Raw genomic sequence first — 27,216 nt, 5'->3', positions numbered from 1 at the left:
TTGCTTTAGTGGTGACTTTAAAACAGTAGACTAATAACTCAAATTTGACTATTTAAAAATGTTTTGTTTCTGCTTCACATTTCTTTGACATCCAAGATAATTCTCTACTGATGAAGAGATAATTTAAAGGACATTCTCTTACGCTTTTCCGCAATTGTAATATCTTCAGGTCTGCAGCGGAATGACGTCAATTGTTGTAAGCTATGATAATACAGTCAGCTTCTGTTAATTTTGAAATGCCCATAAGAGATTTTTAACAGCATGATCATTAAATGGTACCTATTTTAACAGGTTTTACGATTGCCGTCTTCTTCCTTATAATAACCCTTATCCTAGAAAAACTGTTATATTGTAGGTAAATTAATTACATAATTATTAATTCTTTAAGAATCTCATGGGTGACCATGTTGCCAACGAAAAAATCTCGGAAGGAACTAAAAAACTGATACGCAATCACTTTGTTTACTTCCAAAGTTACCGACATATAAAAAAGAGTGATTGCGTTGTTTTAGTTTAACGAAGTCAACTTCCTAGTCATAAGCCTTTAGAATAGGGGGTTCTCGAAGATAGGTCGATCAACCTGGTATTAACTCATACAATCGCGAATCGGTATTATTGTACATGTATCAACCAACTCCTTTATATTATAAAAATACATTTACGGTGATTATACTGTAACATAAAAATTATTGACTTAACTTATTTGTTACAGTGAATTCTTGTCAATAAAAAACTAGAGAGCCGTGAACCACGTCAATGATTAAACTAAATTTTGCAGAAAAACATTATTGTAAAAGTGTATGCAAACCTAAACTAAGCAGTAGAAAATAGAAATATGTTTGAAATTAAGTTTATTTTCTTAACGAATGATATATACCACATAATAATTGTATTAGGAATCATATTTACCGAAATACCAGTTTACAGGGAATAGTACGAGTGAATGTAGAAAACAAAGTATTCAACTGACTGAATAGATCGAGTAAAGAAAAGGGTTGGTCAGGTAAAGAGACGCGGTCCGAGACTGGTACCCTGCGGTGCGACACAGAGGAAAGGAGCAGTACTTAGGAAAGTAAAGCAAAACAGGGTTTTGGCGCGTGTAGGGGCGGGGGTGTGTTGCCAGGCGCGAGCGCGCGCACACGCCGTATAAAACCGGAGCCGGACCGGGCGCAGGGCCAGATCCATTCCGACCCTCCTCCGAAGTAGACATGTGCCGATCTGAGGGTAGCGTTCTGAGTTCCGCCACTGTACTGCCTGCAGACATGCCTTCACATCAGCTGATTAAGGTACATAACCTCACTTTCTCATCTGTTAGTTCATTGTTCATGGTATTTCCATTGCGTTACATTTTTCCTCAGTAGTGTGAGTTTTCTTTCATTGCTCGACTGAGTGCTTTGTTACTGCGTCGGCTGAAACCGGTTTGACCGGTCCTCTGCACCTAACCTAACTTTTTAACTGCATACTGTCGTGATTTAGGAATGAAAGATTTAATTTGTTTTGCTTCCATTATTATTAATGTTCCTTTTAGTTTGATTAAATATCAGTTTTTCAATATTGTGCCCATTTTGCATTGTTCCTAGAAGGACAATTTGTATATGCTTTTCCAGCTTTGTTATGTACGTACTTAAAATAATAACACAATGCTCGTTTTACTCTTGGTTGATAGTAATAACCTTGAGGTTGTAAATTTCTGGTTTTATAAACTTGGCCTTCTATGTGTCTGCACAAAAATATCTTTTTGTTGTATAAGTTTTTACATGCAATATAATTTATTCTACTAGTTCCTATATTAACTATTCTCTATTCTGAGTTAGTTTATATTGTATCCAAGATATTTTAATACAATAGTATATCTAAATATTTAGTACCATCTTGGACTAACTCAGTACTTCTGTATTTTGGAAATTTTGAGAATATGTGCAAAAGCAAAATTTCGGGACCTTTAATAAGCTCATCCAAAAAAGTGTTTTTAACTAAATTTCTTGACAATGTCACATAGTATTACAAAGTAAACTAATGTTAACAAATTAAGTAACAACAAATATAATCCATATTAACTTCAAAATTAAGATCATTGAAGTAAAAGAAAACAACATTTTATTTCTGTAATGAGATTTTGTGTTGTCCATATTGTTTTACCACTTTTAAAAGGAACAGAAGGCAGATTTTATTGTTCAGGACAAGTTCAGGTGGATTTGGCGGGAGATCGCCCTCCCCCACCCCCTCCTATTCAAAACCTGCTGAGCGCTCCCCTCGAAACCTCTCCTTCCATCAACCATTGTCTTCTCCCTTTTTATGCGTAGGCGAGCCACATGTGACATTTTACTTTTGTGTCTAACATTTACAATCACTGCTTTTATCACATCAACTTTGATTTGATTTTAAAAATGAAGCATCTGTTACTACTGACTGAATCTTCCTGATTGAATATTATTAATTTTATGACTGAATATAATTTAAAGTGATGCTACTTGAATTTATCACAGTTTTTGTTCAACAGTTTATTTTGTTAAGTATTGTGCATATTTTCATAGTTGTATAACATTACCATTAACAAAATAAAAATCTTTCTATTTTGTAGCTTAACTGATTATTTGGATTATGAACAAAATTGGTAGTGAAATTTTCCATAGTCTCTACAAAGAAATATTGTTAAGTTTATCATAAAATAACCTATCCTACAATGTGCAATAATTTTTTTTGACATTGGATCATGGTGTAGCATACTGTATACCTGATCTTTGTTTACCAAATTTTTCTGCCAGTACAGAGGTCTTTAAATGAATGGGAACTTCGATATTCCCATCCTCAAAAATTAAGATTAGTATTTTATGTGGAATAGTTACAGCTTGCCTTTTTAATGCATTGAATAAAATTGTACAAACTCTATTACAAACATGCACAATTTACTTTATTCATACTTTTAATAATAGACTCTCAACTACTATCTAACTAAAACAGTACACCTCAGTATGGGTTATAAACACAAAATAATTTGTAATTAAATCGTATTCACTTGTATTAAAAAAATAATATTTTCTCTTTTGTTCCAGCCTATGAAGCCTCGTTTGCCTCGAAAGCTGGCAAACTCTGCACGGATCAACCTCAACAAGTACTGGCATGCCTTGGAGGAGTTGATTCCGGTTTCTCGAAAAGTCTTTGACGAATCGGACTGCAATGCCATCAACGAGAATATTGACAACGAACACAGACTGGCAGCGATGCAGCTCTCTGACTCGCAGACACCCAGCGAGGATGGCAATGGGAAAGGTTCCTCAGCAAAACCTTCTGCATTGACAACCAATACTCAAAATGGTAAGACATCATCAACTTCTTCCTTTCACGGGGCGACTCCAGAGCCTTTTTCGCTTATGCCAGAGTTTCCTCCCTTCCGCAAGACTGCAGTTGCTCCATCTCTTCAAATGACAATGGATATTCCTTTTGACGAGAACACACCTCCAACTTCTGCGTTTATTGGAACCTCCTCCAGATGATCTCAATGTTTACATATGCTCTCTTAAAAGTGAGCCTTCTCTTAGTTTTGTTAAGTTAGAATAGTTCCAAGGTACTCTCCATGTACTGAAAAGGCCGCCATGTGTGAATAGAAAGAGAATCTATGTGCCAATTTAACTGTGATTTAATCGTTTGTGTGTCTTGTAAATATTTTATTTTGATTTTTATGATGTAACTAGGTAAAATATTTGTTCCAACAATTATGTTTAGTTATAATAATAATAATTTTATTGCTCCACATGGTTAACAAATGAGTATTGATTTGATTTAGCTCTGTTTTCGGTTTACTAGTAGATATTTGATTTATTCCATCATATTATGGGACATAACAGTTGGAATTCTTCAGATTAAACAGAATACTAAAAAATAACGAGCATTAATTTGGAAATACAGGGTTACTAATAGATTAAAGTTTTTTTAACTTTCTTAATGTTCACATTGTCATATGATCACTTGTTATTAATGTACACACCATAATATGTATAGTATAATTTTTAGTCTTCAATAAACAAATAATATTATTCTTTTAACTAGTATTAGTCCTAGTATGATGTAATTATAAGATGAAATAATTAGGATTTTATATAATGTTTCCTCTATACAGTTTCTTATTCTTAGCTATGTAGGATATTGTAAAAATCAATAATCTCAAATCAATAGTTTATTATTACATGTATTTTTTATGTTAAGATATTATATAAAATGTTGAACAAACATATCATAGAGTTAAGGCCAAATGTCTTTCATAGATTTTAGGAAAATAATACATTTTTTAAGGGTCCGTATATAATAAAAACTATCCTTCATTTCTGGTAGTCTGTTAAATTCAACATTTGATATTAATACTATAAACGCCTTCAGAATACAATATATTTTAGAAAATTATGAAATTTATATTTTTATTGTAATTAATTTTTGTTCAGCCAATGATTTAAAAAAGAAAAATGATTCATGATAATGTATTTGTACAAGAAATCTTGAAACTTTCATTGCCATAGAAAAAAACATTTAAATTGCATTTAATGTTTTTAGTTTACGGACCCTTACTTTTTAGTTGACAATGTATTGTTTGTACATAACTATTTTATATTAAATTATATTAACTCTTTGTATCTCATTAAGACTGAATTTAGTTAAGATATATATAGTATATAAATGGTATAGTAAGGTACAGGAAGTGAATAAATTAAGTGTTTTAATGCTCAAGGCAGGCAGCTAAAACTTTTATTTTACATTCAAGATTATTCGTCTTCACAGCCTATACAACTAATAATTCTGTGAATTATTGTTCTATAATGTGTTTACACAAAATCCCCAAAATTCTTTTCTAGTAAAAGTAAAATTTAAATAATAATTTAACTTAACCTCATCAAGGGAAAATATTTAATGTAAGTGATTAATAAATTAAACATTATTTATCTTGTTGAGTCAAGAAAACTGACAAAAATACACAGTCAATGTCTTCACTGGAATCAAAAATGCCTTGACATTGTTTAATGCTGGTGTTTAATGTTTTAGATATTTTGGTACCATTGAAGATATGGTTAAAAACATGAAAAATAACAGTAATCAACAGTAGAGAAAGCTAAAATATTTTGTATTACAATTCAAGATTCCTACATAGTATATATGTAAAATAGACAGTTATGTAACAATAAGTAAACTAGATTTTTGTTAGTATTCCACAGTCGTGTACAAATGAATAATTCAGTGCTATAGTTAAACATATTTCTTATATATTGTGAGGGGTATAAAGTATATTATTATTATGTCTGATTAATATTGCTAAGGAATTATTAATTGTGTAAATGTCCTTCTTTTCTTGTCCATTTAATATCATGTTATGTTTTTTGTACTTTTACTTATATCATTGATTTACATCCTTAGCAAATTGACATATAGTTAAACTGTGATATTTTATTAGTTTCTTGTTTGTTAGTTTTAAATAATCCTTAGTCTTCCAATTTTAGAATAATTGAAAATGTAGAGGTTATGACGTAATGTAGTGATGTTATTGTTTCACCTTAATGTGAAAATAACTAACATAAATTGGTAAAGAGCTTTACTTGAATAATTGTAATAATTCATTGGTTTAGACCAATAAAATAGTTTTAAGACTATAGGCTAATATTTTAAAGAATGTATTGATGTACTATTTTTGTGAAATGTATATAATTATTTCTTTTGATAATACTGTATATTTACGAATAAACATTTTTCTTAAAATTTTTATTCAATGACTTGTTCATTTATTCTTTTCCAAGGAATCCAAAGATAAACTATGTGTTTCCGAGGTTTATAAATGCATCTTCAACTTGGTTAGTTAGCAGGTTTACTGTCTTGATAAGGCTACTTTTATTTTTTTTAAATAAGAGCTTCCTTTATAATTAATGAACCAAGGTAACGTTTAACAACTTTTATGTGAATATTTTGTTGAATTTTTTACTATATGAATTCACAAACAGCTATAACGTTGATACAATTATTAGCATCTGCGTCAGTTAAAGAATACTATGAAGGGTTATAAAAAATATTGTAAACCAGACAAAACATTTCTCTATGTACCACATTTACAAAATTATATATATTTTTAATCAATAAAAAAAATAAATGCAGATATAATTTGCTTTATAAATATATATAGTCTACATACCATTGCTAATCACAACTCTAAAAGATTTCTTTAGTGTAGACATTAATCCTACAAAAGTGTCTAATAACATTCTAATTTAATGATCCTAAATAGACTATGATTTGAGATTTTTAGAAGTTTTTCAGGTATATTGTGTGATACCGCAACTTAAATTTTGTTGAAATGGGATAGGATTTGTATAAGAGATTTTTTGCGATGTGAAAACTGTTTAAAATTAGGTATTCCCCTTTAGGTTTGTATAAAGCTAAACTATTATAATTTGCTACATAATACACTGGTCTGCGCAGTGGATTAATATACCAAACTCAAAGTATGATGCTAAAAGCTCAAAAAGTAGGTAAGGAAGAAAATTATGACTGATAACAAACTACAAGACAATCAAGGCTTGCTGAATTCATTGGGTTTCAGATTAGGAGTCTATAATTTCGTAAAGGGGTCAGGCCATCTTTTCTTTACTGAATATTACATTTAAAATGAAATATTGCATTTGTTTATATATTGCAAAGAGTTTCCATCAACACAGCACTGCTTCTCCAGATTGCCCTGAAGAGACAACAAATATTTATACAAATTTATCTGATTAAATTTACACTAAATAAAAAATCACAATACCACTGAAAGTTGATAGGTAATTTTTAATGATACAAGGATATCCAATACTGTTGCGTAAATTATTTCCTGCCTTTATACATATTGCAATTTTTTAGTATAATATTTTTATTTTGTGAGTCAATTTAATGTTATACAATAACTCCAAACCTAAAGAATATATTTCTGGTAAGAATCTAAACTGAAATAGCAATATATTGTGTTATACCTAATTTAAATAATCTCTCCCAAATACTTATCTTAATATTAAAAATGTCAAATTAAACATTTAGTAATTAATTATATTACACTTTTAAGACCACGAAGTAATAAAGCCAGTGCTCAGTGTAGTATTCCTGTTCCAGCCTGCAAGGGAGCAAAGCCTGTTGCATAAAATCTTAATCAAAACTAAGCAATTTTGCCCAATTATACTTTCAAAGTCTTTATAGTATGTCTTTAACGATGAAGGATAGGTGTTCGAACATCCTGTATATTATCCTGCCTAATTAATCATGGGTAAAATACTGAATGCAATCATCATAAAGCGTCATTAACACACTCGCTTTAAATTTACATACTCGTGTCATTAGTTAGTGTTAACTAGTTAGATAAAAAAGTTGGCTGATCTACATGTTTACTGTGTCTTGTTTGAACCGAAATTTATTGGGTGCGATTGGTGGTTTATTATAGCGCGACCACTTCATTATAACGTAAAAAGAAGTTCAGGAGAACGTCTAGTTATTAAACTAAAATCTAATTACTAATTGAGTAAAATTACTTATGTGGTGGTGACATATAAGGTCAAAACTGCATTGCTTAGCAGTTAATGTAGTGATTGATGCTCTTGCCTTTAATTTATGAACAAATATAATTTTAATGAACATATATTTAATTGACTTCACTTCACTGAACTAGTAACGAAAATCCGACGCGTCTAGCTATTTACGTAGTAATCCCATCGATGTAAGTAGGGCTTGAAAGACTTTTTATGGTCAACTCAATCAAATGCTTTTGAAAGATCCAAGGATAATCCCACTCTGGGTTGGTGCTTTCTCAATTCTAATGTTATAGATTCTATTAAATATACCACTTCATCGATAATGCTTCGTTTATTAAAATGAAATCAGATTTTCGACAAACCTTACAATATTTTTCAAAATAACTCATTAAACGCGTGAAAGAGTTTTTCAAGTATTTTACAAAATACAGGTAAAACATAATGGTGGATAATTTGTTGCATCCAGTGGATCTCCTTTCTTAAATAATGATAAAACATTTTCAAGATATTTAGAATTTGGAAAAACTTCTTTTTGAAATGGCTCGCATATTAATTTTGTTAAATGTTCACTAATATGCGTCGAGCATTGTTTAGAAATCTAATTAGAAATACAATAATTGTGAGTTTATGAACTCTTAATTGTTGACGTTCTCTACAGTTACGGAACATATCTTTTAAATTTTCATAAGAGGGTAAGATATTATTGAATAAACTATTTATATTGTTCAGTGTGAGTCTTCTCTTATTTTTAACTGATTGGTGTTCAAGTATTGTATATTTATTTTCAGTTACGACTCACTTAAGTATCGTGGATGGAAATAGCAAAGTTGTAACTAGTAACTGATAGTGTTCAAGTATTACACATATATTTTCAGTTACGATTCGCTAAAGCATCGTGGTTAGAAATAGCAAACGTTGTAACTTGTTAATGATGGTGTTCAAGTATTACACATCTATGTTCAGTTACGATTAACTAAAGCATTGTGGTTATAAATAGCAAAGTTGTAAACTAGTAACTGAAAGTGTTCAAGTATTACACATATATTTTCAGTTACGATTCGCTAAAGCATCGTGGTTAGAAATAGCAAACGTTGTAACTTGTTAACTGATGGTGTTCAAGTATTACACATCTATGTTCAATTACGATTAACTAAAGCATTGTGGTTATAAATAGCAAAGTTGTAACTAGTAACTGATAGTGTTCAAGTATTACACATCTATGTTCAGTTACGATTAACTAAAGCATCGTGGTTATAAATAGCTAAGTTGTAACTAGTAACTGATAGTGTTCAAGTATTACACATCTATGTTCAGTTACGATTAACTAAAGCATCATGGTTATAAATAGCAAAGTTGTAACTAGTAACTGATTGGTGTTTAAGTATTGTGTAGTTGTATAATTATTTCAGTTACAATAGACAAGCATTGTGGTCAGCTTTTTCCAGATTGAATTCACGGTACAGATATTGTTAATATTAGAAATTGCATTACAAATGACAGTTGTTGAATTAACGGATAACCTTAGACCACATGTGAGTAACCAATTTTGCCAATAATTAACTTCTCACTATTTTTGTCTAGCACGTTCGTGTAATATCCATGCTTCGAAAATAACAAACGTCTTGTAGTTTGGTAATCAAGGTAAATAATAAAAATAAAAATTCGTTTCCTGCTGTGGATACATGTTATTATATTACCCATATTAGAGGGGATACTAAAATGAAAGAGCACGACGAAATCCAGGTTTTGTCCTTACTTGTAAAATTTCCATTAATGTTAAAAGTAAGGCATGCTTCGCTAATGCTCAACCAAAAATATTTTATTTTTAAAATACTTATTTAAAAAATATACTTCATAAGAATTATTTATTCTTTTTGTAACAAGAGTAATTTTCGCAATAGTTACATTTAGGTTTTTAGGGGGGGGGGAAGTAAAATTATTTCGGGTCTACTTTCTCAAGAAAGTGAAATCCACCCCTCATCTTTGCTGCCCCACAACTTTGAAGTGCAAATTACGTAATATCTGAGGCGCGGCGTGTAGTGTCACTATACCTACCAAAAAACATATCAGTACCCTTAAAGATGCATAACTTTTTAACTGTATAACATAAACTAAAACTACAAATGGGAAAAAATCTTTACGCATTAACCATATTTTATCCTATAATCCACAAGTGAACATACAGACGGACATACCACAACCCAATCTTAATAGTTTAGATTCGAACGGGTTTAGAAATATCGAGTAGATGTAAATTCCGTTAGAAATAAATTAATAATTTTCGCATGTGACACAATCTACCTATTTCTTCCGTCTAAGCCACGACTATTTTTCGGCTGAGCCTCAGCAAACACTATCATTCCGTGGGGCTGGGGAAATTCAATTTCCGTCTTTCTGTCCGGACTAATCGAAAAACGAATTGACCTATAGACTTAAAATTGTGCTTGAGCTTCATTTATGAAGGAGGAACGCAGAATTCGAAAATGGTACTTGGGATTTGTCTGGGCGTTAGCGAATATTTTACATTGGTCTTATGTGTAACCATGATGCCAACGAGAAAATAGCAGAATAAATAAATTTGAAAACAATCTCAATCGGTCCATAAGATGTAAACATATGTGACATAAAACACATGTAGCCTAACTATCCCAACACATACAACATAATGTTATAGTGACTAGGTGTAGTGACTTTTATTATTTAAATACTGGCATGAAACCAAATTTAATTCAAAACAATTTGAATATATTGTGTGCCAAGATATTTTGAGAAAGATATAAACAGACTTTAAAATGTGCATGCGACTTAATTTCTACAAGAATAAATTCAATGATGCACCATTTTCGTGTAGACTACTTTTTTTGTATAGCCTACTGTCTGTCTGTCCATCTATCCGCAGGACGTCTCAAGAATGAAATAAAGGTAAGCTATAGATATGAAATCTTGGATGAAAACTCAGTAAAGCCTAATACGACTTGTAATAAAATATTATTACTCCTATGCATTATTAATTTTGTTTCACCATGTACTTTTATAGTCTCAATTAATTTGTATAATGAGTAACTAATATAAGGTCTTTAATTATTACTTTCATAAACTTGAAAATAGTGGGTTTTGAGGTTGTGTGGTAGAGATGTATTGATAGCTCTAAGTCCATCTTTTTCATAAATGCATTTTTCTTTCAATCATTTATTCATTCTGCTTATTGTGATATAAAATGGAACTGCCGGGTCAAGGTTAAGCTTTGAAAATATTTTCAGGAGATAATTCATAATAATATCACATACGTGTTTGGTATTTTCAAAGCCTGCCCTAACTCACCAAATTTATTTGAGTATTATAATTCAACAATTAGTTTGTCGATCCATGAATGTCGTCCATTAGAACATACATTATTGTAAGGAACATTGGAATATTGTAGCCTACGAATTATCCTTTCAGTCCAGAACAAATTTATTAATTTTCGAGTGTGTATAATTTTCAAATTTCGTTCAATCTGATGAATGCGGTGTTCAACAAGCCCGACCATCTCTAATCAGTCAAGGGACAAAAGTAAGCCCATGACGGGTTCACATTTTGACTTAATCTTGTAGTATAACTAACACCTGTGACAGCTTAACTTACCGCGGTCGATGGACCGTGGGACCGCCGAAATCAGAGTTTTTGTATTATATCTCTGCACATTTAATATGGGTGACGCCAGGGAATCTGGCAGAAGATGCGGGTCGCACCATTAGGTACTGCCGGATGATCCTCAAATAACCGCGGCGAGGACTATCCACTCTGGAGAACAGCGGGAATGTCCAGGGAGAGGAGGTTAGTTTAGGATTTTACACGGACTCTCCAGTCAGATTATAGCCCGTATACAATAAATTTCGCGCAGTGGGCGCCTCTCTAGTGGCGAATGTCGGAGAAAGCGGTGTCGGCCCGACGATGCGGGTAGCGCCTGCGGAACGTCGCGCAGAAGCAGGTCCTGTCGGCGGCTGAGGACCTTCCGGAGTAGATCCAGGACCCAGAGGAGGCACTTGAGGTCGCTGTCGACCGTGGGCGGTTCTGCCAGTCCTAGTCGGACCACCCACCCTGGGGATTCCATGTTCAATCGGATTCAGTTTATTTGGTCGGATTTGACATCTGATATGGCCCCGCCCAGACCGAAAAGTGGATTGGAATATGCGTCTTGAATATCAAGCGACCTCTCCATTGTATGTTCCACATGACCGCTGCTTCCACACTCTACCTCGTACGTACGTAATAAAACTCGAAAGACTTTACGAGACATTTGTCATTGTCCGGCAGTGTTATTCACCTGAGGAAGAGATCGGATTGCACGTCTCGAAACGGAGTGTCACTGATCGATGGAAAATGTCTGGAAAACGATTTCGAAAAAAAAAACAACAGCTCTACCATTTACAAACTGACGGAGTTTTATTGTGCACACTTATTTTGTTAATTAAGAATTAAACTTGAAAAACTACATAACACAAATCCTGTAGAATCACGACAAACATTATTACGCAATCAATTATATAAATAAATATCAAGAAATTAAGAGTTTTTGCAAATTACTAACAACTTTACAGTTGTGACCAAAATTTCCATTTTCAGTTATTATTACACCTCAATGCATTCATAGGGAATGATAGGGGTGTTAAAGTATTCTAATTGTTGAAACAGATCCTCTAGACTTATTCCAATACGTATTAAACAATTCATTATGTATAAATAAAAGTAAATCATCTAAGAGTTTTTTTTTCTAAATATTTATACACTTTATTTATAGTGGAGACCAAGCTGCCAACTTGCAGCTATAGTTACTCTATAATGGATTAAAATACAATAATTAGGATATTTAATGTAAAATATGGAATAGAATGGCAAACTGACAAAAAAGTAAAATAGGTGGATGAAACGTTTAGATTACTGAGTTGTTCTTTATTTGTCACTCCAGTTGGTATTCTACTATTTATTCTCAGAAACCAATGTCCTTGTGACCGCCTCGAGGGCATAACAACTTCTGGAGTGTTTCGGATGACAGAGCGATCCAGGTCTCCAAGTATGTTTGCCAGTAAGGGTTTGACCGATGGTGGTGGTTGACGGTTGACAGTCCACCCTTGACCGCACCTGCCCCACCCTCCCTCCCTCACTGCACATTCCAGGGTGCAAGGTGGCTCGGCAGAACCCTTCCTGGCCACTTGTGTGGTGCGGTGGTAAGCCGCAAGGTCATGTGTTGTACCGGCACAAACATCCCTGCTGGACATAACACATTCCAGGGTAGCCACTTCCGCCCCTGTTTGTGCAGCAAGTGAGGAAGGTAGGAGAGCTCTAATGGAGCCTAGAGTCACCTGGTGGTGGGTGGCTCGTATATTTTGGCTCTAAAACTCGGTTAAAATCCTCGACGTGACGTACAAGTGCCATGTAGTTTAGGCGAGTGGCGTAACTAACTAGGATCTGGAAGTGATTGGGGTAAAACCCTCCCTCAAGGGTCCTACAAATAAATAAAATACTAGTATAATATCATTTCAACTTACCTGAAATGCAGCTGTGTTTGCTGTTGAATTTGGCCTGTGTAATTAATACATATTTAGATGTATTTAGATTTATTCCATAAGTTGTGATCCCTCCCCAAAGCCAAGTTCTAGTTGACATAGCCAATCGATAGTATTTTGTGGTAATATTATTTCCATTACAACCAATTGTAACATCGATTTACTCTCATAAGAACGCAGGAAACATCTACTGTATTGATTGAGAATTTTATTAAACTTAAAAAAATATGAAATATATGTGGAAATATAGCTGTATATCTTGTGTGACACTTCGATACGATGTAACCAATATAGACCGACTGGTGGCTACTTATAGAATAGACAAAACCTTTCCATGTCGGGATAGTTGATGTTAGCAAATGTTCAGTGATCTTCCAAAGGGACTATTCGGGGTTGGGCTTTATATCCCTCATTTATAAACCGAGCGAACAATAGGACTAGCAGTATCAGGGGTAGCTGAGCCAGAAAGAAGGGTCACCTCGAAGCCGCGACTCGGACGAGCAGAATACGGCCACCGAGAGGTAAAAAATTATTACAGATAAAATGCTAAAGTGGCGAAGGCGGGTTCTTTGAGAAGTGGGAGACGGAGGATATCGCGGGACAGGCACCTGCTGTCTGACATTCTTCCCACGGCCATTGTTCAAGCGAGGATAGCCGCTGTGGTCTACTCTTCAGATATATAGGTGATCGATCACCGTTTCTTGACCTTCTGGCCCTATAATAGGTGCGTTGAGAGGTTCAGGGTTTCAGCAGTCAACCCGAACAAGTATGGTCTACTCATAACGTACATATAGTGGGAAGAGATGATTCGATACGAATATTGAATTAAGCTCCATTTCACCTTCCGCTTAGTGCAGGGTCTGAAACACTTTTTATGGAACTCTTCAGACAGACGTAGACTCCAGATTCCAGAAGTCAATCTCTACCAGTGTCAGGTTTCAGACGCTGCACTAAGCGGAAGGAAAAATATATATTAACTCAATATTCGTAATAACTCCTCTTAAACCTTTAAAAAGAACAAACACCATTTTACTTTATTTAATATGAAATAATGAAGAAATAATGAGTTTATTCCTCCACAAAAATACGGTTTTACAACAATCTACATTCTAGGAATATACACTGCCACTTCATCCAGTAGGCTAGTGTGGCAGCGCAATAATAGAAAAAATGTTTATTAGTTAGAGTCTAAACTCTTCTGTATAGACTGCTCACTCCGTGCCGTCTGCTAATCACTTTACCTTATCAATACAAATTGCCTTATTTGACTAATGTACTTTCGATTGATTAGACATTTTAAATCTTTCTCTTGTTAGCCTACTATATTAAGGAAACGAACATTAAACATAGAAATTTAGATAAAGAACATTAAAATATAGAAGACAATTACGAAAATGATTACTTGCCTCATAGCTTAATTATTAAACTTTTTGTCACACTTCCAACAAATTTGTCTTAGAACTACAGGGTTTTCAAAAATAACTATGGGGGCTTTGAACACGGTTTAAATGGAATACAGTGAATATGGTTTATTCAACAAACTCGTCACTTGACACAGTTTAATAAATAACACTGAATGCCCTCCGTTGCTTGACAAATATCCTTTCAATATTCGAGTTCTGCCTAAACGTAAGTTTAACATACCTTCGTTAACGGTTCCTATTGCTTGATTGGTCTAGTTCTTCAAGTGATGTAGGAAACGATTGTGTGGCTATATGCAATGTATTTAATATAGACTCACAAATTACTGGACACTAAATTTTGATTGTAGCCTCCTTCTAATAGCAATCTTAGATAGACCCCTTAAATTTTAGACCATTATTTTTGGGTATAAAAGTATGAGTCAAGCGTGTACCCGTAAACTTTCCAGTACCGGAACGTGATGAGTGGGGGTGGATCCTGGAATCTCCCGGCAAAACAGGAATCCGGAATCCTCCCACCGAAAAGTTTTAAAAGGATTACATCTAAAATCGTTATTTTATTTATCCTGAGGGGAAGAATTAGAACTAAAGTTGATTCAATACTGTAATACTGTTAATTGATTAAACAAAAATAAATAGTTAGCTCTGTTACGAATAAGATTATAATAATCTTAAAACTCTTAAAAATCCAAAAACAACAATTTAAAAACAACTATTATGACTAAAACCTTTTATAGATATTTTCAATCTTTGTTTCTGCAATACATGCAATGTTTTCAGTAGACCAATGATGAGTTTCGAGCGTTGTTAGTTCCACTAATAGATTTATAGGCCGTTTGATGGAACGGTTATTCGAACGTTTGTTACGATTTCTGCCACTGTTGGGTTTTATTTTGAGACTTTTCCTTCATAGCTTCGAAAAATGTACACTTCTCATACATTTGGTACAAAAAGCACAGTTACTTTTTTCAAAGATTCTGCGTCTCATTTAAAGTTACCATCCAAACGCTTTTTAGTTTTATCAACGCTAGTAATTGATCATTAAGAAATCAACTACTGTATATACAAAAAGTATATACTTTGCAAGAGAATTGCTTGCATGGGTATTAACTATTGACTTTAAAAGAGACATCTCTCGTAATTATATGACTAAAAATAAAAGCATTAAGGGTTTGTGGTTTAATATGTTTGTCAATATTTTCTTTCCGTAAAATCCATGTTGTAACATAACAGGCATCTTACAAGATCATTCAGGTTATTTGCTTATATAAGGATGCGCATCATTTTTATTTTTATTGGTGGCTGTTTGTAGCACCGGTATTTCCTCACCATTGATAGAAAGCTGTGTACAAGACGGGCCCTGATGATGTCACTGGACCCGTCGCCCGTATCTTGTAAAGGGTTATGGTGTGCCGCAACCTGATCTGCTATAAACGTCTGACGCATGCGCAGTACGCAGTGAGCACGCTCGCGATGACACGCTCCCCGCGCCTGCCCGACACTCGTTATTATGACGGCCCAGTTTTTTGCCGCGCAGCTGAGGCAGGAACACGTGGGCTGGAGCCGTGGGAACCGGGGTCGACATGGGGGCGGTGGCGGCCATATGGTAAACCGTTCTGGCCAGATAAGGGTAGGATTGGATGTCCCAGTAAAAATATTTGCCTAACACCACCTGCGCCCGGTTCTCCGTCCATCGCCTTCCTCAAGCCTTGCATAATGCATTCAAACAAAAGTTTTTGTAATTATTGAACCATTGAACAAACTGAAGTGAACAAATCACTATTTTCCGGTGCGCTCCTGGTATCCTGGACGCTTTGTGTATTGATCTATCTTTAAAAAACTAATCAATTATCAACCAATTTCTTTATTATCAGCTCTTTCAAATATTCTGGAAAAGGTTGCTCCGAGTCAAATAATGGGGTTTATTGACCGGAAAATATTTAACAGAATTTACAATCTGGTTTTAGGCAGGGTTTCAGCACTTTTTCAGCTTTGGTCAATTTTATGGGTGATGCATCCTATACCGGGCCTATACAGAAATTCAAATTTAGGTAGCCTTATGACATGTTTGAATTTTTTTAATACGTTTGACTCAGTCATTCACAGCAGGCTGTTTAACAAGACGAAGTTTAACAAGTTTGGCCATTAAGATGTAAGATGTTTCATGAATAGTCTTATATTTACGTGGTAATAATAATAATTCTTTTATTGCATTTTGGCAATAAGACATTGCATTGCAAAAGTCAGGTTTAAGTACTTGTAAAACAATCCCTACTATACACATTCATACTTACAATACTCATTCTAACATACATCTCTTGTCCATTCACGCCAACATTCATTCAACATGAGACTCGGAGCTCTACTTTCGTGGTAGGTATCAGATGGTCCATATTGATGAAATATCTTCAATAAAATGTCCCAAATGTACTGGTGTCCCTCAGGGCATTCGCCTGGGAACTTTACTATATATTATACATGTTTCTACTATATATGTGGATTACACAATATGTGTCTGTTTGGGCAAAGTAGTATGACTTGGCTTTGAATACTGGTAAGTACTCACTGGTTTTTTGACACATCTCGGACCACTGTTCAGTATTCTGATCAAAATGACATCCGGATTTGTCTGTCTGCGGAGTTGCTAAAGTAATAGGCATATTTTTTATTCAGCTTAAATTCAAAAGCCATGTGGAAAGTACATCTTGTCAAGTTTGGACATAAAGTTCTGTACAGGCTTCCTCGGGAGTCAAAGCTACAATTAATAAAATCTTCAATTTTCCTATCATTGAATATAGTCAACCAGCATTTTTCCTCAGTCTGACTCTAGAAAGTAAAACTATGCTTTACAGAACTCAACATGTGTACGACCTGAGGAAGTTTGATCATGTCTCAAGTTATTGTGATTTGTCTGAGGTGTCACCTCTTGATTTGTTATGCAAAAAAGAAACAGTTGTAATGATTCTCAAGACATTAACCTATCTGATACTTTATTACCTAAAAAGTAAACTGTTTTTTCTGCTCAGTGACAAGACAACAAAGTACAAACTATTGAAGGTATCGGAGGTTGGTCTGGCATCTGCAAAAATCGGAATCTCGTACTTAACCCATATAGACACAAATAATATGCCCAAAATTACTGTAAACAACGTTTCTCTTCCGTACTGTGACAAAGTAAAAAATTTGGGTCTAACTATGAACACAACTCTTGGATGGTGTGATGCTGTTGTGGGCATCTGTAAAAAGGTGTTTTGCTTCAGTTCACTCACTAAAGAGGATGCACCACTTCTTGCCAGAACGTGTGAAACTTTTACTGGTAAAAACACTGATTTTTTCCTCATTTTTCATATTGTAACTCTATAATCAATGATATGACTGTGGATCTGGCTAACAAATTGCAGCGATGCCAAAATTACTGTTTACGTTTCGTATTTGATCTAAGACGTGACAATCATATAACGCATATCTATATTCAAAATTCCATTCTAAAATTGGCCGATACAAGATTATTAAAAATTCTTATTTTGGTGTATTCTAGTCTTAACTCTGGAGAGCCTATATATCTGGCTGACAAATTCAAATTGATCTCTGAAACGAGCGCAAGAGAGACAAGAATGGCCTCATCAATGCTTCTTATTCCCCGCCATCGAACCTCAACTTACAACAAATCATTTGTCGTTACTGCTTGTCGAGCTTGGAATTCCCTTCCTAACCATATTAAGTCAGTAGGGAGTCGAAATCGGTTTGCAGCCTTACTGAAAGCTAAATTGCTAGAAACGATGTCAGCGACGGGTCAGTTGGGGTAGGTTTTGGAGGACGGATAGGGTGCTAGTGAATGTGTGTATGAATTTTTTGTATGAATGTATGTATACTAAATTCTTAAAGATACCTTTATTATATAATTTTGTTTTATTTTAAATGTACAGTAGTAGTTTTATTTGACTTAAGTTATATATTATTATATTAGGGTTAATTGTAAGACAGGGCCTTATGGCCCTAAATTCGCCCATTTGTATATATAATACAAATAAAGTCATTTGAATTTGAATTTGAATTTGAACCCAAATATTGAATATTTATTTGCCTTCTGATATCAAACCATTGTCTACACTCGAGTCTGACTCTTATTGAAGATGGCGTAGTACTGAAACACGTTTCATGTATACTTATAATGCCAAGAGTTGTAGTTTACTTTTTATACTAATTATAATTATTATGAATCACTTTTTGACTCTTAATTGAGTCCATTTGTAAACTAGCTTTGTGGTTAAATGCGCTCATGAAATAAAGACATCATTATTATTAAACACGATACAAAACTCGATTGTGTTCAAACGGCAGTGCTTCAACCCCCTGAACACAATACGAAAGTATAAATGTGGATTTTTACAAAACTTTCGATCAAAGTGCTTTAGTTGAAACTATATGGGTTTTTAATTGATACAGTTCAGTTCAAAACCTGTATTAAAAAGATGATTATTTTGATAAGCCATTGCATAATGTGATTAATTTGTGAATCTCAGTACAGTCGGACGCCTGGATACCGCTAACATCCATATAAAGGACGTCGGGGTACTATAGTATACAGATACCGCAGCTGTTCGCATGATTGGACGCAATATTTATGCAAGTACAGCGGATATCCACAAAATCGGACTCCAATACATAATGCATATACCGTGGACGTCTGTACAATTGAACTCTGAGACATGATGCAGATATCGCGCACGTCCGTTCAATCGGACCCTGAGACATAATATGCAGATATCGTGCACGTGCGCTTAATCGGACGTCGGAATCTTACGCAGAAACATTTACGTCATATTTTGACGTTTGATATATAAATGTATTTCGTCTCCGCCATAAATAATTGACTATTGACTATTGACGTCCATAGGCCTATATGCAGTCATAGGAATCGAAATGGTTATTAATCTACATTGGACATGCAAAATACCAATGGCATTCAATACATATTTTATTAAAGAAGATCAAATTTTTTATCCTAAATTCATGTTTGTACTATATAAGCCTGACGTAACTTTGACTGTAAATTAAATAAATGTGATTATTTTTGTGATATTTTTGAGAAGTTGCTTTCTTTATTATCGTTATTCCCATCAACTACGAATACGGCGAATTGGACTGTTTGAAATTGTACAGTTTGCACTCTCCACCTAAACCTAAAATATCACTAGCATTTCTTTCACCACTAAACATATCGCAGTCTAAGGCCATCGCATTAGAGTAATAATAAATTGTTTTAAGTGTTATGGCCATAAAACGAAAACTTCAGTGTTGAAATGTGTTTTCCATAAAGACCATCTGGCAACTCGGAAGGCAAAGGGCTGGAAATATTCCAATTAACAGATTTTAAAAACACGGTCCGTGGACTGTAAAACATGGGCGGCTCTGGTTCTGTTAATTGGGACCATTATGTGGAAGTCAGGGGAGGAGGGTGTCTGCACTGTGCACTCTGCACGTGCTCCAGACTGTTGATGGGTTCCAGATAGCCAAGAGAGGACGAGGGTCTACTCCCTGACACTTTGACAGGAAGTCGGTTATGCAGTTTGTGTGTTTTTGGCATATAGGTCGGTTTCGGTTTCCACCCTAAGACGGCGCGGCGCGGCGGCTGGTTTCTTACTTGTGTTTTTGTCTTAGTATCTCACACGGTCGGTTGTGTCCACCAACCTTCACACTTTTTTCTGTGTAATTTTCTTCTTGTGGTGAAACCTCTATGACAGCAGGGAAGGCGGCTGGGCTATGACGTTAATTTTAGTCTTAGAATAAAAGGATGTATGTCATCTTAAAGATATGGTCAATATCCATCTGAATGTTATTTATTTTTTCGACATTATTAATAGTAATTTAGAAAAAGTTCTCAATTATTTTCATCGAATGAACACTCAAACAAAAGAACCGTTTGGATAACTTTTTATGACGCATCTAGAATTGCATGTCTCCCATAACGTTTCAATTAAAAATAAGGCCGTAAAAGTACATAAGTTTTAAAATATTGTTCATATGGAAGATATATTGAGATTGTTTCTCTAAAGCGGTCGTACTTTCCAAGAGGATGCAATGCGGACATAGTATATGTTTCTTAGTTGTTTATGTATTTAACTTATTATATAGTGTATATATTAAATTGTCAAATTCTTTAACAATATTTGAATTACTTACGCTTTTACTCACACCTCTCATATGGAGTGGTTCTATGTAGGGTTTGTGCAAACAATCAATTTTAGAGAGCACGAAATGCTCCATGTCAAGAGACGAGACATAACCGGGTATGTAACATGAGGTAGAGACTACTACTGAACCGCGATACACAGAATGGTTGCGGGGGTTCACTTTATCAACAAATGCTCCATGTCAAGAGACGAGACATAACCGGGTATGTAACATGAGGTAGAGACTACTACTGAACCGCGATACACAGAATGGTTGCGGGGGTTCACTTTATCAACAAATGCTCCATGTCAAGAGACGAGACATAACCGGGTATGTAACATGAGGTAGAGACTACTACTGAACCGCGATACACAGAATGGTTGCGGGGGTTCACTTTATCAACAAATGCTCCATGTCAAGAGACGAGACATAACCGGGTATGTAACATGAGGTAGAGACTACTACTGAACCGCGATACACAGAATGGTTGCGGGGGTTCACTTTATCAACAAATGCTCCATGTCAAGAGACGAGACATAACCGGGTATGTAACATGAGGTAGAGACTACTACTGAACCGCGATACACAGAATGGTTGCGGGGGTTCACTTTATCAACAAATGCTCCATGTCAAGAGACGAGACATAACCGGGTATGTAACATGAGGTAGAGACTACTACTGAACCGCGATACACAGAATGGTTGCGGGGGTTCACTTTATCAACAAATGCTCCATGTCAAGAGACGAGACATAACCGGGTATGTAACATGAGGTAGAGACTACTACTGAACCGCGATACACAGAATGGTTGCGGGGGTTCACTTTATCAACAAATGCTCCATGTCAAGAGACGAGACATAACCGGGTATGTAACATGAGGTAGAGACTACTACTGAACCGCGATACACAGAATGGTTGCGGGGGTTCACTTTATCAACAAATGCTCCATGTCAAGAGACGAGACATAACCGGGTATGTAACATGAGGTAGAGACTACTACTGAACCGCGATACACAGAATGGTTGCGGGGGTTCACTTTATCAACAGATTGCCAAATTCCATCAAACACGCTCTAATGCCCAAGGCGTTAAAAATCCGTTAAAATGTTTGTTGACGTCATATCATATAATGTCGACAGAGTTTTGCCCCATAGTTGGATGACCGTCCATTTTGAAAATTATCACTGTTGTTAGCATGGGACAAAATTAACGAATGAAGAGTTGTATGATTACGAAAACTGTATGATTAAATATGTTATTGTGGTTTTAGTGCTTACAGAACGGCTTTTAGCATACAATGTGAATTATTAACAACAATATACAGCTTAAGTTTAAGTTTGGTATACTCGCAGACTTGATTTAAGCCAGATCGACAACTAGAAAGGCTTGAAAAACCGTCTGCGATTGACAACCTGTCTCCAGTATGGACAGCTACAGAAAAAGTATTTTGTGGTGAAATGTATCCTGCATAACCATCTTTTTTTGTAAAATGTATTTGTTTCCATGAGAGAAACTCTCGCACATTCAGAATTACTCAGTGAGTGCAGTTTAATCCGGAGAGTCGCATTCAGTCCGATGACTAAAACCGTTTTTCCAGTCAACAATTATATGGAAAGTATGAATGAATGTCTTGGTAGAAACCTCACTTAACCGGGTAGAAGTATGCCAGACCATTTGTCGCGTAACAAGCTTCGCTGGGGTTCAATGCAAAATTTCAAGTGTATATTTCTTTCCTCATCGACAGGTAGAACGATAAAAAATACCATGGCAAGACATTTTTAAATCCCCCGGCTAATAAAAGTGAAATTGTGGCAGCTTGCTGAGTGATAGGCTTCAAAGACGCTCAGCCAAATTCTATGTTTGGACATGAAACGCCATAAAACCAATTCCTATGTATGTAGAAATGAAATGTCATGCAAAGTTAAAATTTACACAATATGTAAATTCTTTTTCAACACATCTTGGAACATGACACAATCACATTTTTTGTTCATTGAGTTAGATGTCATAGCAGTGTTCATGAAAGTTCCGCTGAGGTAGGGAGGGTAATTACAACAGATTAATGCGCTGAAATCAAATCTTGTCATCAAATTTTGACATTGACTTTCCACTCTATTATTTATTTCTTTTCATTGCATGAATAAGTAACATATATTACTTATATGGTTGTACTCAGCGTGTTTACAAATTTATTTATTCTGATATTACTTCGTTGTCATCTTTGTTACTCATAAGACCAATGTAAAAGTATTAGCTAACGTTCAGTCAAATCCCATGAACAAAACTGTGAATGTATTATATGGCAAGATATCTCGAGAAAGATCTCAACGGAACTGCTATTTTATAAACAATGCTATGAAATCTAATTCATTTAACAAAAATTTGTTAATGTATCATGTTCCAAGATGCCTTGAAAAAGATTTATTTCATCAATAGACTTTAATTTTGCATGAAACTTAATTTCTACATGGACAAGAATGAGTTCTCTGATTGTATAATTTAATTGTATAAGTATGCGTTAATGAAGCTTATCACTCAGTATAAAAAGGGATTAAAAACAAAACAACGCTTAAAAATGGTTTATCTGCTCAGGCCAAGTGAAATTAAACTTTGCTAGTGTTGTTTTCAAGAAATGCCTTTGCACAAACAAACTATGCACAGTAGAAATATAAATATAATCTGTCTCCTAGAGTCATCAATGTGCTTAGAAATTTAACCTCTTTTCTTAGGCTCTCTTATAATCTGACGCTTTTGTATCTTAAAAGAAGATCTCCCGCTATTGTTGAATACCGCGGCCAGGAAGATTATCCTTGAACTTACCCCTTTCTCAGAAAGCCCCTGAGGCCGGTTCCCATACGTCTTGGTAGCACAGGAGCTCCTCTAATTTATAATCGTAGTCTCTTCTTTTTCAAAGGGTTATAAAAACGGAGCCACAAATCTCCGCGGACAACCAGTAGCGGCCGAGATACAAGAGCTAGGAGCTACCGCCTTGCTTCTCTTCCTGGCAACTTATCACTATAATAGCTCCGGCTCCGTCCTTAGACGGAATACATTATGGTAATGGATCAGTAGCCGCCTATCTCTCTCCCGCCCACACAATAGACATCACCCCCTCGCCCAGAACTGTGTCTCAAGGAGTTACCGACACTGACCCTCAGCGTCAGTAGCAATCAGATAAGTTACAACCCCCAGGTAACTATGCGATAATAGAGCTTCGTTCGGTTTTTTTACCGATTGAGAAAAGGCCGCTGAGTATTCATTAGGTTTCTTTCAGCCGGCCATTTTTTCAGCCCTCTGATGGAAAGAAATCCGCTCCGGGATAAAAGCAGAAAGGGGTGGATGGATGGACACCCTTAGATCTTATCTGGACGAGACGCTTGTTACTCGGGCCGGTTCCGCTGCAATAATTGGTTTTTGTTCGGTTTGAGTTATCATCCCTGGCGAGGACCACCTCTGCTATTGTTGATCTCCAGGTAAATTTCTCAACAGGACGCAATTGGAAACTGATGTAGGCTTATTAGTATTTCTTAAGTTGTAGAAACTCAAGCAACAAACTCAAGCCGGGGTTTTGTCATCTTCCAATGCTCAAATAATAGGAATAGTTGAATCCTTTTATACGCTTCAATGGCCCATAGAAAAATCTTGAATCGAATTTTACCGAAATTCTCCAATGCCTCAATGTTAAGTAAGTTTTCTCAGCATTGCGACACAAGTATCCATAGGGGCACTAAAAAAAGAAATACATTTATAACAATAATCAGGTTAGAAACCATACACTTGATTGCACAACGCCAAACACAAAGTAAAATTATATTAAACCAAACCTTTAATGTATGAGGTAGATTGAACCCTTCGGCAAAACTTATAAAAAAATACATTTTAGAACTTGGTTGTCTTTGAATAAAATATATTTATGCGCATGTACATCGAGAAATGTAACAGATTGGGCAAGTAATTTTGGAATTCCCAGTAGCACAAATCTGTAAAGTAGAATTCAAAAAACATTGTAGGTTCGTGGATTTCATATACCACAAATTTGTGAAGGAAACAGGATTTTTCCGGACATTCGCCATCGTTCAGTGAAACAATAAATCAGTAACACTACGTTTCGAGATCTGCAATCCGATCTATTCTTCAGGTAAAGAACTAACCTAATACATAATTACAAACTAGGTTAAAATAAACAAATCTTACCAAAGCGTTGTGGCACGCCTAGGTCAGGAATATAACCTTCAAACAAAGACCACAAATTTGTTTTAAAAAGATTGAGTTGCGAAGCGTAAATTCGCCAAATCCTTACTAATTATATTTGCTTTCAACGACTTACCTTCTAAACCAAATGGAGTAAGAAGGTGTTGGATTCACGAATATAATCTTAATTATTATGAAGCCAATTAATTACAAAACTTCGACCTTAGACCTTATCTGACCACCGACGTGCTCATAGCTATATCGTTACCTGGTGAAATTAATTCTAAATTTTGATCTTGAACTTCTTGAATTAGGTTGAGTTTGGGAAGCAAAGCACTTCAGAGACGTAGGATGTTAGCGAGTATCAGAGAATTGAGTTCTACTCTAAGGTATATCATCAGCTCTATCATTAAAGTACAGTGCTGAGACGACGTACAAAACAATATTCCATCAATATCAAATAATTGAAACTCTCATTTCTATAATGTTGTGACAATGATTTTAGAATTTCTAGTTGTATATCAATAAAATAAATAAATAAAAATACCTTTATTTACTAGGGTTTCTCAGTTACTGTTTTTCAGAACAACTCAAGTCACTGAATGCCTTAAAAACTAGATAAAAAAACTAAACTAAACTTAATTGAAACAGGTACAATTGTAGGCAAAACCGTTATTATTTTATGTCACAACTTTGGCCACTTATGACAAAAAGTCTCTATCCAACCAAAGATGCAACTTTGTAAGTGATTGTACGAATAGGCTACAACTCGCAGTTAAATCAATATAACCGCAAAAAATCAATCACAGCCAATCCATAAGAGGTTTCTCCAGGTAAAAGATGTTCTCTATGTTTTATGTCATCGGTTGGAGCAATTTAAACCGTGTCGCTGGACTGCCTCCATAACCCCTCGTGTTGTACAGGTCTTATCAGTCGCTGTGCGGTTGTGCCTGTTGCCGTTATCAGCACAATGAATGCCGAGGTGCGGAAGTGCCGCTGCCGCCGCCATCTCACGCGAGTGCGAGCGAGTCGTGCCTTCGGTCAACCGCGGCGTGTTTGGCGTTCTCACGCCCTTATCAGTTATCACCGAGTTACTGATAATGTCGAGATTACAGTCTTATCAGTAACACCTGGCTAGCTGCCTACACGTACGTGTTCTCTCTTTGACAGTTCCTTTTGAGTAAGGCGTTGTCCGATCTGGTAGTTCAAGGACCTTGCAGTCACTTCAGCGAGAAAGGGCAACGACCCACGAGCTTGTAAAGCTTCGTATAGCTCTGAAATATGCAAAGCTGCATTAAGTGTGTAACATGGTACATAAACGTCTGTTCATGTAATAGATCCCTGACCATAACGTTCAATCAGACCGTTAAATCCATTTTTCCTAAGGGTGATGGGAGATTAGTCGGCGAGAGTTTACCTTATTACCTCCTGGACTGTACAATGATCTCCATATTAATATTAGGGAATATAAAGTCTTACGTTGACAGTGAAATTAAAGCATGTTTTGATGGTGAATTCAACTTTGTTAATTGTTATTTTACCCATGGCTGAATCCATGCGTATTTTTTAAATCATTTTACGTAAGTGGAAAACTGCGTATGATCAATTAATTAGACACATTTATTGTTTGTTATTTATTTGTACAGAGCGCCTAAAATACATATTTTACAGTAAACATTTATGTAGATGGCACTAGCATTAATTTTAAGATTATGGATATAAATGATCAAAACCATATTGTGTTTCTGTGCAGAGCTATATCCAAAATTTTTAAACTAAAAATGGCAGTACCAATAATGTACTTAAGTGAATGGGCCGAAGTTTAACTAATAACAAATCAATCTGAACATTAAAAGATCACCGGCTGCCAGACTTTTGATAATTTGACACTATCGTCTTAGTATCTTTGGATATGGCATGTTTGGATGTACTTCTGTTTTGCCACTATTAGGCATGTTTGCTTTTGCAAATATGCTCGGCTATGATTTTTCCATATTTTAATTTTGTGTGTGCCTAATGATTCACTAACTTGTCTGAGCCACAACTTTTTAGAATTTCATAGACTGATATGCTGATAAGCGTCACCGATAAAAAAGAAATAAGTTCATTGGAAGTACACTTTAGCCAATTAGGCTACTTATTGAGATTTTATTTATTTATTGTATCTATTCCCCGGATTGACAATTTCGTAAAAAGCAACTCGACATCAAAATTTACAAGGAGGTAATTTTGTGTTGTTTGGTTGATTGAAATATATTCAGTCTCTAATGGATCAGTTTTTCAACTTGGAATCTTTTCATATTTTCTTTGCCCACATTAGGTAAACAATAAATCAGTGCTGGTTTTTGAGTTA

General features: G+C 35.1%; 1 protein-coding gene across 1 annotated transcript; it reads left to right on the top strand.

Moving 5' to 3' along the window:
- The first annotated feature begins 1,185 nt into the window (after window positions 1-1,185).
- Window positions 1,186-5,656, top strand: LOC124362215. Its single transcript, XM_046816534.1, has 2 exons — window positions 1,186-1,286; window positions 3,054-5,656. The coding sequence occupies exons 1-2, from the start codon at window positions 1,209-1,211 to the stop codon at window positions 3,492-3,494; spliced, it is 519 nt and encodes a 172-aa protein (XP_046672490.1). The 5' UTR covers window positions 1,186-1,208; the 3' UTR covers window positions 3,495-5,656.
- Window positions 5,657-27,216: the final 21,560 nt, after the last annotated feature.

This window comes from Homalodisca vitripennis, chromosome 5, assembly GCF_021130785.1.
Source record: "Homalodisca vitripennis isolate AUS2020 chromosome 5, UT_GWSS_2.1, whole genome shotgun sequence".
In the NCBI taxonomy this organism is placed as follows: Eukaryota; Metazoa; Arthropoda; class Insecta; order Hemiptera; family Cicadellidae; genus Homalodisca; species Homalodisca vitripennis.
Note: the sequence above shows the minus strand (reverse complement) of the source record. Positions and strands in the feature narration are given on the sequence as shown.